Raw genomic sequence first — 18383 nt, 5'->3', positions numbered from 1 at the left:
AGCAAGACTAAATGGTGTTCAAAGTTGAACCTAAAGAAAACATCAAACCAATCACCTCAAATAATATAAGTTTTAAGGGAAAGCAACAATTGAAGTTCACATATTACAAGAAGGTCGGACATTCTCAAGACAGATCTTGGAATCTACATGGAAGCATAGCCCCAGCTGATGGTGGGCAGTAGAGGAAAGTTAAAGAAAAAAAAAAATCAATTAGCGCCATCCATCTGCTTTTAGATGGAGGACTCTAGTTTGATAGTTGGTGTGTGTGTGTATATAAAAACCATCTGCTCCTCCAATCTACCAGATATTTCAAAGAATGATTACTCGAATCACAAATCCTTTATTAAAAATTAAGGATCCAGCAAGTCTTGTATCGTTTGGCACGTGCCTATGTGACTAGAATTGATGTTTTTATGGTACACAAAAGCTAGAAATATTGCTATCCAAATTGATAATTTTAACAATTTTTTCAAAAAAAAAACAGGATAGATGGATACAGATTGTTTGGTACTCTAAAAAATCTAATCTTATAACCAGAGACAGAGATACGTTAATGAGAGAGAGAGATACATTACAGTTAGAGCTATTAATTTTTCACAAAATTTATTCACAAGTTTACGTGCAAGTAAGCATAAGGACAATGTCAATAAGGAAATTGTTCTGCTTACTATTATTATTATTATTATTTATTATTGTGTGTGAGTGTGTGTGTGAGGGAGAGAGAGAGAGAGAGGCGTTTTGTCTACCAAGTCATCAATATAATAAGATCTTACAAAGTGATAAAGGAACAGGCTAAACTACATAGAATCAACATTACAAAATCACCTTACATTGTTGGTACAGAAGCAGGGAAAACTCCTTCCTCAAGACAAATACAAATAAGAGTCTCTCAAACCTTCACTCAAAGATCAAGAGATAAGAAAATTATGTCCTAATTAAATCAGGTCATGGTGCGCATCATGGTGACAACGCCAGAAATGCAAAGATTGACCATGAAGATCAACTCTTTATTCAAAATTTGACTGGCGGCAATTGTTTGATAAACATAAAAAATCAGTTCCGTCCCTGCGCTTCCACAACACCTTTCCTCAAGATGGATATAACTTCAGCTGGCTCTTTTGCTTTAAAAACTGAACTCCCGGCTACTATGCAGTTGGCACCAGCAGAGGCAGCTTGACCAATTGTATCCGGGCCCAATCCACCATCAACCTATAAAGGAATTAAAATTAGATGGAAAATAATAATACTGCGCTATACTAGTTAATATACTTTTCACCGCTCTCCCGGTGACACTGTATCATTTTCCCTGCCCTTTTACCAAGTTAAGACCATCCCGCTGGCTGGTGAACTTATTGGTGAGAGGTTATTATGAACAGCAGGCATTTTGGTTGCCAAAATAAATTAGAAGACAAATAAAGAGATTCAATTGCAACTTCCAAGCACCTAGCAGGAAGTTGAATGGCAACCAAAATGACCTTTGAGGTCTGGACTCAAGTGCACCTCAACGGCGTATTCTGTTGCCTGAAAAGATTTTCAAACTTTTTCAAGGTAAAAAACCAAGTTTGGCCCTCTGCCAGTCTAACTGGTCCCTAACGTTTGCCAGATATTGGGCATCCCAGCCCATATATCTGGGCAATCAAACATACCCAAAGGACAGAGAAACAGGTGTCATGATTCCTGAATTTAAAAAAAAATAGGAAGAAGGTGGACGGCAATGGAGTATTGGCAGTCTGATATCCTGTGCAAAGTAATGGCATGCCAAGTACCGAAGAGGCCGCAGAGGGTTAAATTTTAAGAATTGTTTCTAGTGCCTGCATCGCTGAAAAATAAGTAACTAGTATTGGTAGAAACCTTTTGACCATATATCTCAGTGAAAACACTTGCTTGGCGATAATACAGGAAAGGTTTTCCTCCAAGGAAGGGAAAAAGTTGCCTTTTAACCAAGTCTTTTGGCCGGTGGCATGGGCACACCAGTTGCACTAATCTTCAAAACCATAAGGGATGCAGAATCAGCCCTGCTCCCCCCACCACTAGCAGAAGAAAAAAAGGAGTTGGTACTGCAAGATGCACAAAAAATTTCAAAGGACAAAAATTCAAAATTGGATTCTCAACCAATTACACGGTGCAGCTAGATTTAAGTTGACAAAACTAAATTGGTTATATAACCAATGTCAACAACCTGATTTTTTTTTTTTTTACGTGAAGAATTTTATGTCAAAAACATTGGTGGGACAACAGATTCATAAAATTTGTCAAAGGTTGCATCTTCTACATGAAAAAATTCTATAATTTCTCCAGCATACCAACTTTCAGAAGTAGACCATCAAACAAAGCTGCCACCTATGTAGCATGGGCGTGGGGTGCAGGTATTGGCGCAGGTGGGGATGCTGGTGTGGGATATGACAATTTTCAAAACAAATTAAGTGCAGATGCAGCATGGACATTTATTATACATATTTTTAGTATGTTATATAGTTAGGTATTATAGTATGTCATATAGTTAATTAACTGCTTAATAGCCTTATATATTTATATTTACATTTAAGTCATTATAATTTTTTTGTATTAGGGTTATTTAATCAAGTATACATTTGAAATGGCCTGTTTTAGCCCGGTTCAGCTTACTACATTGGACATGCTGTGTCGGAAAAGCACCAGCACCATTGTCGACATGGATGCGCCAACTGTTTAGGTGCATTCATGTGACATAGGCTTCCACATGGGAAGACAATGCTAAACAAGAAGAAAATGAATAATGGAACTGTGGAGTTACAACAACAATGTACCTCTATATCAAGTGAAGGATACTTCTGTCTCAATGCACGAACCTGAACAGAATAGCCAAGATAAATAAAAGGAACTAGTTTGAAGGCAAGAAAAAGTTGCAACTGTGATAATTTCTAAGCAAATGACCTTACTTTTTCCATCGTTTCTGGCATAAACTTCTGTCCACCGAACCCAGGTTCTACTGTCATTACAAGGACCATCTCCACAGGCACTTCATCATCTACCTGAAGGCATGAAACTAGGTCAACTATTTGAAGTCACATTTAAGTATCTTTGCCTGCATGAAAGATGGGTACAAGAATCTCAGATCCAGTACACCGATTTATGTTTACGACATGAACAAAAACTAGAGTTAAGCATGCCAACAGCCACAACAAGCCCATCCATACTGCTTCACTTGAAAATGCACAACGGTAGTGCTTTGAAAAGCACACATAAAGACAAATGGACATGAGAGAAGACAGCCTACTGTTGATATCTCGAAGGAAAGTGCACAAAGGATCTCAAAGGCAAAGGATCCACTAAAATAAACCAAGGGAAGTGAAAGCCTTTAGCTGTTACAGTTGGGGAACTAAATCAACTGCACATGTTGTGTCCTCCACAGAGAACATGTGCATCCAAGTCATAGGGAATGCCACTGTATTTTATAGCTATAACATTAACACTTAACAGGATTCAGAAACTAGATTAATGCATTTATATTACATCAGACCATAAAATAATGCAGATCCCACTGGGATGAGAATGGCAGACATGAGACACACCAATGGATAAACGTCAGTGACAGGAGTTCCAGGCTTTAATGCTACACCAGGCCGCATCCCCTTTGCCTTCACACTTCTAACAACCTCTTGCCAATTATCTGCATGTCAAGCCAGCAAAAATTTCTGAAAAAGGGTAGTTGGCAGCAATAATCAAAGATCACCCATGCTTATTCAGCACTCACCTTTAGAAGCTTCAACATGGAAAGTGAAACCTGATGCCCCAGCCTTTGCTAATGGCTCCACATAATCAAGAGGATTCGTAACCATAAGGTGGCAATCAAGATATGCTCTTTAGGCCCCCATCAAAAAATTTGTTGAAGAAAAGAAAGGAAAGACGACATCGTTAGTCCAAATCAGTGAATAATAAGAAAAGGAAAGCAAGAAACTATATTACCTGGTGTGCTTCCTCAGGCTCTCAATAACAGGAGCTCCAATGGTTAGATTTGGAACGAAGTGCCTGAAATAATGAACTCAATACGAGTAAACCCTTTTTAAATTATTTATGTAGGAAAAATGTTTTGACCATATAACCTAGTGCAAAAGTTTTCTCAACATTGGTGCAGAACTTGATTGCAAAAACAGTTAAGGCAAGGCAGGTTAACGAAGTCCAAGGTGCATGCTTTGATCCAAGGTCTCTGCCCTTGACCTCAGTTATCAAATTGCAGACTTCAGCATGCATCCACATGCCACAATATTTTGCAAAAGGTATTCAATGTTATCTTCGGTTTATTATGTGTAGACGCTTTTATACTGGCATATCAACTTATAGTCCCACTTGCTAACCAAAGGTGTGATCATACAGTGTATGCTTGCACGGTTGCACCAGCACTTTTCTGGCAAGAAACAGAATGAAGCATCACATCCCTTTCTGCAGGTGTTTCTTTCAAGAACAGGAAAAATGGAGAAACAGATATCCATGATTTTGAACCACCAAAAATGGCAAGACATGTGCCATACAGCAGCATGATATAAACAGGCACAGCAATTCAAAACATGTTTATGTAAGGAAACGGCTGAAGGGAAATATTGCACAGTGTAACTACACCATCCTGACGTACCCATCCTGCAGGAACACCACAAGACACATCAATTATTATTATGTACACATAAAATCTTCAAATCAAGTAGGAAACATAACATAATTGTAGAAGTCGACAATGACACCTTTAATAATTGAGCTTTTGAGCTATCTCCACGGAGTAGGAGGCTTACGACCTACCACTTAAAAATGCCCAAACCCCACACGCCCCCCAACTCCCCCAACCCCCAATTCCCCCAGCCTGAAGTTTTGGGTTACAGATTGCAGTGGTGCTTAGGTATCATGCCCACTGCTTAAAACACAGAGGCCGAGTACCCAACGGGAAACGAACTAAAGACATGCCACTTCACACGCCTCTGGCCTGACTAGCTACACTATGCCCTTTGATCTATTAAGCATATAGCTGTAGTTTGAATTGATCTGTTAAGTATATAGCTGCAGTTTGAATAAGGACTCCTAAGCTTACTTGTGTGCGAGAAAAGCCTCCCTTACATTAAAGGTCACTAGACAGCTTCTTGAAAGAAATCAACATCTCAAATTGATCTAGTTTTATTTTTATTTCAAATTAATTCGATATAATCATATTTCTAGCAAGCAATGATAAACACAAAAGGCATGATCATTTAGTGTTGGACCCAGTTCAAATGGTGTTGATCAAAGAACATAGACTGAGCACAAAAGGCATGACCATTTCGTATTGAACTGGTTCAACTGGTGTTGATCAAAAGAACAACATAGATTGCCAAAATCAATCACAACACTATAATCTCAACGAAAAAGGAAAAGAACCCCGTGTCGAAAGCAACTGAGAAAAGGGATTTCCCGCCTGAAAGAGAACCATCTAATTGTCAAAACGCCGTAATTGACATCTTTTTCTGACAACGAAACGCCACCAGTAAACAATCAACATGAGATCTCATGTTTCCTTTTCTCAATCACCCAACAAAGCGTACAGAATCACGGCATACCAACAACCAATCGAACCAAGAGGAGAAAGAAAAGACAGGTGGGAGGAAGTGAAGGGGTACCATTATATCCATGTGCAGCCAGTCGGCGCCGCAACGGAGCATGTAATCGGCCTCCGACGCCAGATTCGCGAAATCTGAAGACAGCATCGATGGAGCGATCTTGGCGGCAACCATGGCTTCTCTCTCTCTCTCTCTCTCTCTCTCTCCCCCGCTGCGTTGAATGTCTATTGCCCAAGCCTGTGCAGTTTGGTGGTCTAAAGAGAGAGAGAGTGAAAGCGAGCAAGGGGCAATTGGTGGGTGGGCGTAGGGTCCACGCCGCCTCCCGCGAAACCAAGAGCGCGAAAACGGGTCGGTTTATAGGTTCCATTTTCAAATCCATGCCCATTTTTCATACATGGAAAAAAGTTTCGGGTTGGATTCTCAGTTCAATATTCAAATCCATGTCCATTTTTTTCTGACATGATGGAAGCGAATGAATCAATTGAAAGATTGAGGCGCATCGACCGGCCGGTGCACATCATATCGATAGTTAACCGTTGATTTAAAATTTCAAGTCATTCCTTTTTATTCGATAAGAGCTGCCATGAAATATATTCGCTAGATTCGTGGCCTCAAGTTGTTCTTTTATGCACATAGTCAGAAATTCACGTTTTTTTTTTTTGTTGATGAGTCCTAAGGTGAAGGTCCTAGTGGTTGGTGTTAAAGATTGAAAATCAATGTTGAGTAGCGATTGGGCACTCTTGGATATAGTTGGTCAACTTGTGAATCGAGCTCGAGTGAAGCTCATCGCTGGATCATCGATCAACGAATTGACTCGGGGCAACTCACTAGGTCAGACCACACATTTTTACACGGTAATTTTACTGTAAAACAATAAAAAAGTTGAAGTGACTACCAAGTAAATACAATCAAATAACTAGAATTTATGATGTGCTTGCAAAATAATAACTAAGAAACAATACGGATTAGACTAATTTATTTTTTAACAGAGAATTGTAGTTCATTTCTTAGTGACATTAAATAATAGTTACAGTCAGTGCTGAAAATGAAATAATCCATAATCGGGAGATCTTGGGCCGATTTAGCTGCTCAGGAACTAAGTAGTTCTCTAGGATTCGGTTGCATTTGATAGAACAAGACTTTCCGCATGCCCAGAAAAGCACACCGTGTTTTTGCTAACTTTTGGTGTGAGTAGATAACTCAGACAAAGGTCTGCACGTTGTGAACCTACCCATCACTTAAACAAGTTTGGCCTTTTTGAAGTGTGCAGCTATCTCGAGGCCTAACCTGTTGATATCTTGCCTGGCCGCTATAGCTAGGGACCAACACGAGCCAAGTCGAGCCCGAGTTCAGTCAGCTCAAACTCGGCTTGACTAATAAAACTTCAAGCTAGAGAATAGCTCAACAGAAGCAGCTCAAACTCGACTTGGCAGTTACGTGTGGAGCTCGATGTCGACTTGATTAAGGCTCGACAAACTTGTTTGAATAGAATTGATATTCATCATTACGTGTTGACCTCGAGCTCGACTCGATTAAGGCTCGATAAACTTGTCTGAATATAATTGATATTCATTGTTACGTGTTGACCTCGAGCTCGACTCGATTAAGACTCAAGCTCGACTCGGCAGTTACATGTTGAATTCGAACCCAACTCGATTATTTGAACGAGTCAACTCATGAACTCGAGCTCGTTAAGCAAATGACTTGGCTCGAACTCGTTCACGGGCCGAGCTTTAACGAGTCGAGCTTGCCCCTAGCTATACCACTTTACCATGTGAACCAAGTTCCTTGGTTAAAAAGGAAAACTAAAAGTATAATTAGTGAGTTCGGTTTTGGAAGCTGATTCTTGAACAAGTTTAGGATAATCACAGTAAGATACCGACTTTTTTTCTTTTCTTTTAACATTATGTGTTAAATGGGCATTTATGCTACACATGTGCGGAGTACTGGTGCAGGTGTATATACAGGTGCAAGATATGGTAATTTTTAAAAAAGTTTAGGAGCAGGTGCCATGAGGATATATATTACATATATATTTACTGTATTATAGTTAATTAACTGTTTAATAGTTTTATTTATCTATATTTATATTTATATGAACTTTTTATACTATGGCTAGTTTAATCAATGCACATTCAAAATGGTCAAATTTAGTGCAGGTCGACTTATCATACTGGACGTGTTGTGTCCAAGAAGCACGGCCTGCATCAACATCGACACAGATGTGGCAGCTGTTTTCGTGCACCTGTGTAACGTAGATGTGCATGGCTGCAAGAGTTCTGTCTGTCTGATTAGGAATAGAACTTGAGAAACTCAATGTGACGCTATTCAACTTAATGTGAATTATTGTTCATCTCTGCGCCTTAATTAGCTGGAGAACTCATTGAAGTTGAAGAACTGTTTTCCCAGTTGAGCACTAGCTCTCCTATTATGTGCCTCCTTTGAGTTTTGTATGATTTAGGGATAGGTTCGGAGTTTAATCCAGGTCTGGACCAGTCCATGTAAATGCCTTGTAGTCACTAACTGCTTCATCTGCTGTTTGATCACCTCTACTGGCTTGAGCACAGAATCTTCATGTTTGCGAATCAAAATTTGATACCGGTTGGAGAAGCCCATATGTTTTAGTAGTTCATATATCATTGTCACATTTTTATACTTAGAAAATGAGAACATTAATTCTGCAATTATATATGTCTATCTCAACAGAGAAAAACTAATTGTATCTATCTCCAGGTAATTTATCCAGTTTAATATGTGCCACGACTTCCCTTCAATGGGTTTACCACACATATATGGTTGGTAAATAATGTGCCAAGGGTACTACTAACATATAGTATTGAATTAGGCCTCTTTGTAGTACTGCTTGGTAACCAAAATGGACCAGTATTGAATCATATAGCTGTTGTCTACAAGAGTAGAAGGGTAGAAAATAAGGGGCATCGGAAGTCCTTAGGAATGGGTAGTATTATTGATTTCTGTATCTGAAAGGAATCCGGTGCCAATTTGTGGCTTATACAGAAGATCTTTCCCGCTTTTGGTGAAACCTTTCTTCTTTTCCTCCTTTCAGACCTGTTTTCCTATCGGTTCTCATCATGAGATATTGTCAGTTCTTTCTGTCAACTGTTTTCTTCATTGACATTGGGTTCTTTTTCAACCCAACATGTTTGATTTTTCTCTCTTTCCAAGGGAAAGAAAGAAAAACCAAACAGGGAAAGAGAGAAAAATCAAACATGTTAGGTTGAGAAAGAACCTAATGTTAATTAAGAAAACAGTTGACAGATTAGCTTAGTCAAACATTTTCCTCCAAAAATAATTAGAGCTCAGAGTGAAAAAATTCATTCAAACAGGAGTCCTATTCCTTAAGTTCCATTCACTTATGAAGATGGAACCAATGCAAGGGGATAACTGATTTTGTTTCATATTAGCATCATAATGAACTAATGGTGTTATGATTATAATCATTTGAAAATAAACAATTCAAGCAACAAGAGCTCCCTCTGCTTGCCTTGGGATTTGGACTTGCGATACCTTCAAGTTGAAGAAGCTCAATAATGGTGGTGTATTCCCTGTGGTATAATCTGGTTAGAGGACTGTTTGGTCACAGCTTGCCTATCCTTGGGGGCGTTTATTATGTATTTTGTTAACTGCAAGACCAGAATTTTCATTAACAGAATGGATAAAAAATCACATATATTAACATAGCGTCATCACATAACCCGACTGAGCATTTAGATTGCTTGTAGAGGTTGATAACCAAGACAAATAATAGGGCCAAATTATGACCAAGATATGAACAGAAGTTCTACAGTTGTAAATCTTCTAGTTTAACCTGTTAACCATGTTAAATTAGTGAAGCATGAATTTTCTGGCATTTGAGAAGATTACAGTTAGATGGCAGCATAGAAAACTGATCTTATTCGTTAAGATAATTTGTTGTATAGTAAACCACAGAATTCGTTGCTTCATCTCACTTATCTGCCGACCTCTGCTTTTCCTGCATCTCTATTGTTTTCTTGCTGACAGAACCACAAAAGATAACAATTTCAATTGAGATATCAAATAGCAATGCTCTCATCTATGACAATGTTTTCGGATGACCATCTAAAATTTTTGATTGCAATCATCTTCTTCAAACACCTAGAGATGAAGGATTGTTCAGGATATAGATTGGAAGGTCATGCAGAACTGTGGTGGTGTGAACAGTTACTTTCTGCATGTAGGCTCACGACGATATATCCTTGCAATTAAAATGAGATGTAAAAGTGATACCATTCATACAATTAAAACAGCAGAATCTGTACACTTTACACAAACCAACTTACATGTTCTATGACACAACTATGCATTGATTAGCCAATACTTTCAAACAACACGCTCAGAAGAGGCCTTATGCAATCTGCGGCACAAACTTCGAAAAATTAAATTGTGACAATTCCGGCCCTTCTATTTACTCCTATGCACGCTTGATATTTAAAATTGCTCTTAGCCCCTTAAGAGGCCTTACTTTCTAGCACCGCAATTGGACTCGATAGCTTTTTCTTCTCGTTAAAACTAAAGCTAGGCAACAAGTTTGGCATGCAACATTGGCTGCCTTTAGATGCCTTTCTGCTTTCAATTTTCGAATCAATACCGTTTGGAGTCGTGTCACCAACACCAGTAGAGTTAGCTTCAGAAGAAGTTGGGGTTGCAATTAACGCTTTTAGAGGCACTGGAGCATTTGGTTTCTCGACTTCCGGGCTTTTACCATCAAACTGTTGATCAGTAGCCAAAGACTGTAAAGGCGGCAAGACATTGCTAACATTTTCGTCGTTGTCCTTTGTTTCTCTAAATAGATCCTCCAGTCTCTTTTTGTTATCAGTTGGAGATGCTTGTTCCTGGGTATCAGACATTCTGCTAACTATGGAAGCTAGAGTGGGTCGACCTGTCCCAGGAGAACTTCCTTGGTGATTCCAGGTATTTCCTCTTGAAGGGGTGAAATCTGAACAAGAGTCATCACAAATTAGAAAGTCAACTTGGCATAGCATGTGTATAAAACTATGGAAATTATTGACTTTGACATCAAGATTAGAGGATCTTACCACCACAGACACTGACAAAGTCTTCATCACAGTCCGATTCCAGCCAAGCAAGGGAATCAAAGAAAGCCTCGTCCTTACTACCTGCCATGCAGCAGCAGAAAGCAAGAACATACAATTACACCAGAACAGGTAATGAACGAGGTAAGTGCAAAAAACATAAACAGGAAACAATTTTTTCCGAAATTGAGAACAGGAAATAGTTGCTCAGCAGAAAGAAGCAGAATTTGTAATACAACTAAAAGAAGATTCCTCATATGTACATGACGAGTTAACAGTAAATAAACTGTAAATGATTATGCAAAGAAGGTATCTTCTCATACATTGACCCGTCAATTAATCACAAGCATTCTAGTTACTTTTCACACTTTTCTTTTTTATTTTCTTTCTTCCACTTATCTTTTAACATAGCATATGCTAAGACAACCACCATTTTTATGTTGCTGATCCCCCTGGTTTTCTATCGAGGATCAAAAGCAGGCAGGCTTGAGGCTACACAAGAAGCAGAAAGTTTTAGTAGAAAGTACACTACACCTGCTACTACCTCCATTCACTTACTTGGGTTAGATTACACATGTAAGGAAACATTATTGTGTGTTAACCCCAAGACCTCATTTTACAAGCTTCCATATAAAAATTGAGAATATGAAAAATACTTTTCATTTCTTTGCTTTTGTTGACATAGTTTTGCTGTTTTACAGATTTTTCTTGTGGTCGAGGCAATCAAATTCCCTCACAACATATGCATCCACGATTATGTGTATGTGTCCATACATATCGGCCTAGCAATATGAATCCAATGAACTTATTTCATATGCTTCTGCTTCAATGAGTGTTTATATCCATGCTCGTAAGTTTGATAAGGTTCATTCTTCTTGTCAACCATTAAAAAATGAGTCATGTCAAGGTTCACCCTTCCTGTCAACACTTAGTCCTACAGATGATAGTCATGTCACATGCAGAAGGCCGATGGAGTGAAGTCATCAACAGCATTTTCCCTGTCTTCCTGTCAATGACTATTGAGCAGAGTTATGTTTCTGATACCAAAAATTCAAACCAGTATTGGCAATGAAGGAATAAAGTATCATGTTCATGCTTATGGACAGAAATCTTAGCTCCTAAGATCCAATGGAATTCCATGCATTGGCTGTTCAAAGAAGAAAACTATCAATGTGGTTCATTTTCTCTTGTATACTAATTCGTCTTTCACATTTATCAGAACAGTAAAAATGCAACAGAATGTTAAAAGTGAATGTTCTCTTACCATAACTGGACGTTATTGCATTTTGTTAGCATGTTGTTTACTCCATGTTTCGTTGTTTAACATCTTTCTTGCCATTTAGACTGGGGAGAAAGTATATGAAAAGAGAAATATGATGGTCGCAGTTCAGTGCAGCTTGAACTCAGCTTCAGCCACAACAAGCAAATTCAATTTCAGCCATTCTAAATTATGCAACCAAACTGTAGCTAGTGTTGACTAAAAGGAAGATTGAAATTTCTCATCAACTCAGACTTGAAAAGCACTCTCATCAAAGCAAAGAACATCAACCAGATGTCAACCACTAAGTCGTAGACACACCCAAACATGAAATCTTCTTTGAAGACCTTGTTTGAAAACACATCTGATCTTCTTTCACCTTTTTATTTCAATTTTCCACAACAAAACTCCTTTCATCAAAACTTGATTGTGGCATGTTCACACTCATACCACCACCACCACCACCATCATCTGCCAAACGTGGTCAATCATCAACAAAAGCAGCAATATTACATGGATATCAATCATTATGTGTGCCATATCAACAACATATCTATCATGCAGCACACAACACATCACATGGTCAACAGCACCAGCAGCCACCAAGAAACATCCAAAGCCAGTACCGCCATCATGATCATCATTAGCCATCACCCGCGTCCAAACATATCATCATCCTACCACATCTAAGTTAGACGGATCGTCTACCCATTAGCTTTTTCCATATTTCCCTCCAACGACCATTCTGATCATCAAGCAAGCAAGGCTCCTAAAATTCCAGTTCTCACGATTTGCCTTGAACTATCCAAACACCAACCCATCAAAATGTTCATTAACAAACAAACTACTCTCCGATCGTTATCCTGGTAATCGAAAAGGGACATTTCGCCGTACATCAGTTCGGCCATCTGGCCTCAAACCCAAAGAAATAATACCAAGAAGTACAGGCATAACAAGAAAAGGCAGATGGTTTGACTTCCTATGAACCAAAATAACCAAATAAACAAAAGCTACAAAATCATACTATCTATAGCATACACAATTAGCAAGTCTGAAAAAAACCAGAACAAAAGGAATGAAGCCACAACCAGAGAATTCTCATCATCTACAATTAGCAATTCAAGGCAAGAAATATTTGACCAACAGGTGGACTCTTAACTAACATTAATTACCAGATCACAGCAGAAACTAAAATTGCCAAAAAGAGAAAGATAAAAAGAGAGGGATCATCCTCAAGGCACGTGATCACCATAAACAACGAATTCGCAAGCAAAATTCTAGCCATCAATGCCCAGAACACCCACTCGACCTTTCTAAAACCACATATTCATAAAAAATTCTTCACATCCATCACCCCGGAACCACGAAAACTGACCACCTTATCCCCCCCCCCCCCCCCCCACAAAATCTCCCTATCCAAAAAAAAGCTCGAAATATCTACGGCAAAGAAAAACGAAAATCAATAGTTCAACAGAAAGAAAAATACCATAATTCCGGTCCCTCCGTGACGACCCATCTGAGCTGAGCTGCGTCTCTCCCTTATTCCCTTCTTCTACAAATCCATTCGCATTCGCTTCGACCGACTGGCTCTGTTTCGCCGAGGAACCAAATCGTTTCTGGCCCGAAATACAAGAACCCATCCCCCTCAGTGTATCAACCCACCATGGAAAATTCAAATCCCGAAAACGAAATTCCGAGAAAAGAACAGAAAAAGAGAAAAAGAAAAAAGAAGAGGAGGAGGAGAAAGAAGAAAGGATGGTCAAGAACCAGAGAAGACTCTGATTTCAGAGTGAAATACCAAGGAGGGAGGGAGGTGAGTGAGAGAAGAAGGAAACGAGGCTGAAAACGATGTGTGGGGAAGAAGATGAGGAGAGGACAGTAATGTGGGCTCCAAGAACTAGTGTTCGGATCGGGGAAGAGAGAAGGAAGTCGATTGCGATGACTATGACGACGGCAATGGTGCCACCTCTTCCATGTGAGCTTCCCCTCGGCTCCTTGCTTTTTCTTACCACGAGCCGATCTGACATTATTGAGAAGAACGACGCCCCTTTTAGTACTTCCGCACTCCTGCTGCAGATTTTTCCGCGTTTCCTTTTCATGACAGCTTTGTGGAAGCAATTATTGAATGACTCATCCTTCCTTGAATAGAACGGTTCTTTTCGATGTTTGTGCCCGCCCGATTCCCTTGACTCACGCGAATCGTGTGCAACCGAACCGTATCGTTGTTCTTCATAACATCTTAGTTGTCTTTCTTCTAACCAACTTTGTTTGGTTGGAAGGGAAAGGGAGAAAAATGAATGGATGGAAAGGAAGGGAAATTGAAGAGAAAGGAAAGAGAAATAAATGAAATGGAAAGAAAAGAAAAGAGTTAATTAAAAAGCTTGTTTGGATAGAAAGGAAAGAAAAAAAAAAGAAAAGACTAAATAACACATGAATTTGAAAAGGAGGAAAATAAAAAGAAGGGTAGTGTGGAAATAAAAAAAATTTCTATTTATCTTTCTTTTCTTTCCTTCCTAATCCGTCCGATTTAGGAGGGAATGGATTTACACTATACAATCTCTATCTTTCCTTTCCTTTCCTTTCAGTCAAACACGCTTTGCCCATTTCTTTTTTTTTTCCTTTTTTCTAATTAGCCAACCAAACAAAGGAGGAATTGCTCAATCCCTCCCTTTTCCTCCTACCAAACAGACCGTAAAAGTAGGGCAAATAAACGATTCTAGGTTTGACAAGAATCAGATTTGATTTTTTCACAATTCGGAAAGGAAAAAAGTTGAGAAAACTACTCTTGAAAACATATTCTGACCAGTCTTATCAAAAGTGTCATATGTCAGATTGGATTTATTTAAATTTAAATAATAATTCAATATAATTTAAATTTTATTTTTATATAGTTTTCATTTATTTTTATGACTTTTTAACATTTTTAATAATAATTAGTCACTGACTAAATAACTTTTCCAGTTGAGAAACCTATCTGCCATTGTAGGTGCTAAACCATTAATTTTTACCATGTTGATACTTTAAAAAAGGTAAATGAAAAAAAAAATGAATTAATAATAGATGACGAAAGCACCCAGTATTTTTTTCTCTTTTTCATTCTAAATTGTCTATAAAACCCAAATCAATGGCAAAGCTTATTCTTGTTATATCTAGCACCTCTACATATATATATATATATATGTGTGTGTGTGTGGGCGCGCGCTTATGTGTGTAAATTTTATGAATTTTTCTACATTTAGGTTTGGACGGAAGCTTAGTCCTGAGGCTTATCATAGCACACTATCTAATACATTATATTCGACAGTATGTTTAATCACACTCACCAAGTAGCTGTGATTAGATGAAGTTTAAGATGTTTAAAGGATTTTCGCTTATATATATATATATATATATATCTAAAACTCGTGATCAGTTTGGTTTCAACAACCATATTGGTGGTTTTTGTCGTGAAACAAATTGAACAGTCATGATCTGTTTACCAACTTTATTTGATGAAAGCTTTTACTTAAAGTAGCAAGCACACTTTGAAGTAATTTATCAGATGCCCAAGACTTGGTCACCTACGCAAGTATAATAAAGAAAATGATACATAAATTTATGATTCATTAATCCAGATATTAGTATAGAATTTGCTTTAATTAGTCTGAGCTCAATTATGCAAAGTCCCATTAGGTCGGATTTGATAAAGCCCAGGCCTCCTGTTATATTAAAGCTATTATAGTTTATTTATTATTGATATTATCTTGTTCCTTGTCCAGTTTTCCATTGTGGTTACCCATTTATATATTTATATATTTTTAATTTCGTGCTTTATATCTTTTGCATATTGAATGGTCGATGTAAGAGAGAATGTGAAAGGGGTTTCATTTACTATGGAGTTAATGGTTTCCTTATATATACATACATATATATATGTGTGTATATATACACCTCATATGTCAGGCTTAATGAAAATTGTATAAGTCGTTGATTTTAATTGATAACGTAGTAGAGATTAAGTTGTAGAAAATGAAAACCAAGTTGTATTTTAAAGAGATGAAAATACTCCTCAAATGAAGAAACAAGTGAGTTCCTTAATTGAAATCGTTTCTTTATTGAAGGGATATTTTATTCTCTTGAAAATATAACTAGATTTTCATTTTCTTCAATTTAATCTCCATCATTTGATATTCTTAAAATCAATGGTTCAGGCAATTCTCTTCAAATCTGTCATATAAAGGTTATATATATATATATATATATATATATATATATATATATATACATTAATACATCTGTACGGACAGTTCTAACCTCAGCTTGCCTATGAAATCGAATGTTTAAATGTTGTGAGAGTTTAAATTCTGATTTGATGCGATAAGCTCAAGCTAACTTGTTAATAGAACTTCCACACTAAGTTCATTTATTACCAAATATTTCAGCTAACGATTCCACCAATAATACAATATAATATAAAATGATAATTATAATATAATAATGTAATCATTAGGTAACAACTTAACAAGCTTATATTAACTGAGATCAAGTCTCAATTCGGCATATTGCACTTTAAGTATATATATATATATATATGCATCCACACACATAAGTCAAATCTGCCCCATGTCAGATGCGTAGAAAAAATGTTGCTCTAAGCACCACTATTTGTGACGTCAGCTTTATTGATTGCTGCCGTCAGGCAACCTAGAATTTGTTGGCCTTCGTGCTCGTTAATTGTGAGTTACTGCAGTCGAGTTGATTGCATTTACTTGTCATAAGTACATGATATTAAACATTTTATAACGGATAGTTAAAAAAAAGAAGTACATAAACTCCATAGCTAAAATTCAACTTTCTCCCTTGGCCACAGTTTGTAGAATTAGAAGTATACCGATCTTGCCCATACTGAAATATGCTATTTTTTCTCTATTTCGGCCGCATTTATTCTCTTGCATTTTCTTCTAAAAACTTGTGTTTTATTTCCAAGATTATTATTCATTTATTGGCGCCGATTTAGAGTTTTTTTAAGAGGATGCAGATTTAATGACTTAGAACTTTTAATTGTTCAAGCTTGTTATGAGGACGAATCGAATCGGAGCATTCAGTTTGTTATGAAGACGAATCGAATCGGAGCATTCCGTGTCACTCACGTCGCGGTTTCTCTCCCCACCCCAGCCTTTTTTTTCGTCTTTCCCAATGCTTGGTTGAGAAATTGGTCCCCAATTACGGAAAAACAACGAAAACGCCACTGCGCTGGGTCCGTTTTCACCATGACGAATTACGTGGAGAAAAAGTTTGCCGAATAAAATATTCCCGAAATCGGATGCCCTTGCTTTTGTCTAATTTTTAACTGGAAAAAGAATTATCCAATAAAATATTCACATGTTTACGTCATCCTTCTCTCCACGAACCGAGAAGACCAGCCAACTGTTTCGCGTGAACGGATCGGGCGTCACCAGATCCATATCCGCACCAAAAAGTAGACAGACTTGAGATCCGATTTAGAGGCTCATAACAAAGATCCAGATCCCATCCAAGATCACCAATATTCCATCAGTAGACTTTTGGTTGTCTAGAACTGGGTCCTAAATTAGCAAGGACTGCTGAATCAGATCTTATCTGGATACGATCTGTTTCCTATTCAAGTCCCTAAATTTCAAGGACTGCTGCATCAGATCTTATCTGGATATGATCTGTTTCCTATTCAAGTCCCGAAATTTCAAGGTCGAACCCTAGGGCAAGGTTTTGACTAGTGACCAGCATTTATTGAGCCCACTGGATGAAACGGACTAGGATGTGGACCTTGGTAGGGTCGGATCGTATACCCAAACCAAACCGGCCAAGTAAATCAGGGCCGTTAAATGGGTTAGGTGGTGCAATTATGGGTGGGCCTATGGTGCATGAAATGGGGTGGACCCAGTATCATAATAGACCCATTTTAGGTTGCAGAATATGGACCAGACTTGTTGTCTGCGAGAAAAAAAATCTTGTTTGGATATCTACTTTCTTGCTACTCTTGCGGCAGTGTTTGGATCTCACCTAAAAGCATGATCAAGTTCTTGAACTACCACGTTTGAGAATTCGAATTGTCTTGGTTTTCTTTTGTTGTTGATAAAAAATTCTTGAGAACCACAAGGGGTCTCGCACAAGAAGTTGACAGTAGTTAGTAGGCAGCTAGTCGCTGGTTCAAATCGCAAAAACAACAAGTTATTGCTCAATCAAACCAAGACTATGTTTCTTGAGAAGTGAAATACATGAAGTATGAAATATTGGCATTTGTATCGTGTTCTTGAATCTGCAAAGATGGGTTCTTAAAAGTTTGTGATCTACCATGTTTGAGAGCTTCAATCTCTGCCATGTTCATGAATTTGTGAACTTGGTTGGATTTGTGATACCCTAGCAGGAGATCTGGCTGCAATCTGCGCAAGTTTTCTTCTTTTGCTTTTTGTTGTCTTTCATTTTTTTCCCCTCCTTTTTTGCTTGTAATGTGGGATCCAAATTAGGGACCTCTTC

The 18383-nt window shown here is 38.0% G+C and overlaps 2 protein-coding genes across 2 annotated transcripts; both read right to left on the bottom strand.

The window, feature by feature from the left end:
* Positions 1 to 780: 780 nt before the first annotated feature.
* Positions 781 to 5816, bottom strand: LOC116251549 (ribulose-phosphate 3-epimerase, cytoplasmic isoform-like). Its single transcript, XM_031625885.2, has 8 exons — positions 5619 to 5816; positions 4610 to 4614; positions 3946 to 4008; positions 3734 to 3840; positions 3552 to 3649; positions 2919 to 3011; positions 2787 to 2828; positions 781 to 1209 (listed from the first exon to the last, which is right to left on the bottom strand). Exons 1-8 carry the CDS (start codon positions 5730 to 5732, stop codon positions 1054 to 1056), a joined length of 678 nt encoding a protein of 225 aa, XP_031481745.1. The 5' UTR covers positions 5733 to 5816; the 3' UTR covers positions 781 to 1053.
* A 3992-nt stretch (positions 5817 to 9808) lies between these two features.
* On the bottom strand, positions 9809 to 13874 carry LOC116251338 (uncharacterized protein At3g27210-like). The gene is made up of 3 exons (XM_031625540.2): positions 13378 to 13874; positions 10637 to 10717; positions 9809 to 10536 (listed from the first exon to the last, which is right to left on the bottom strand). The coding sequence occupies exons 1-3, from the start codon at positions 13529 to 13531 to the stop codon at positions 10049 to 10051; spliced, it is 723 nt and encodes a 240-aa protein (XP_031481400.1). The 5' UTR covers positions 13532 to 13874; the 3' UTR covers positions 9809 to 10048.
* Between the last annotated feature and the right edge of the window lie 4509 nt (positions 13875 to 18383).

This window comes from Nymphaea colorata, chromosome 3, assembly GCF_008831285.2.
Source record: "Nymphaea colorata isolate Beijing-Zhang1983 chromosome 3, ASM883128v2, whole genome shotgun sequence".
Lineage (NCBI taxonomy): Eukaryota > Viridiplantae > Streptophyta > Magnoliopsida > Nymphaeales > Nymphaeaceae > Nymphaea > Nymphaea colorata.
The sequence above is the reverse complement of the archived record's forward strand: the minus strand, read 5'-3'. Positions and strand labels throughout refer to the sequence as shown.

What these genes read in the sequence shown, in the direction of transcription:
- LOC116251338 (XM_031625540.2), bottom strand. Translation starts at nt 13,531, where the DNA reads ATGGGTTCTTGTATTTCGGGCCAGAAACGATTTGGTTCCTCGGCGAAA. An exon ending in ACGGAGGGACCGGAATTATG is followed by an intron (nt 10,718 to 13,377) that starts GTATTTTTCTTT and finishes GCTGCATGGCAG; the next exon opens with GTAGTAAGGACGAGGCTTTC. An exon ending in CTTTGTCAGTGTCTGTGGTG is followed by an intron (nt 10,537 to 10,636) that starts GTAAGATCCTCT and finishes ACTCTTGTTCAG; the next exon opens with ATTTCACCCCTTCAAGAGGA.
- LOC116251549 (XM_031625885.2), bottom strand. Translation starts at nt 5,732, where the DNA reads ATGGTTGCCGCCAAGATCGCTCCATCGATGCTGTCTTCAGATTTCGCG. An exon ending in AGCCTGAGGAAGCACACCAG is followed by an intron (nt 3,841 to 3,945) that starts GTAATATAGTTT and finishes GGGGGCCTAAAG; the next exon opens with AGCATATCTTGATTGCCACC. An exon ending in TCACTGACGTTTATCCATTG is followed by an intron (nt 3,012 to 3,551) that starts GTGTGTCTCATG and finishes TCATGCCTTCAG; the next exon opens with GTAGATGATGAAGTGCCTGT.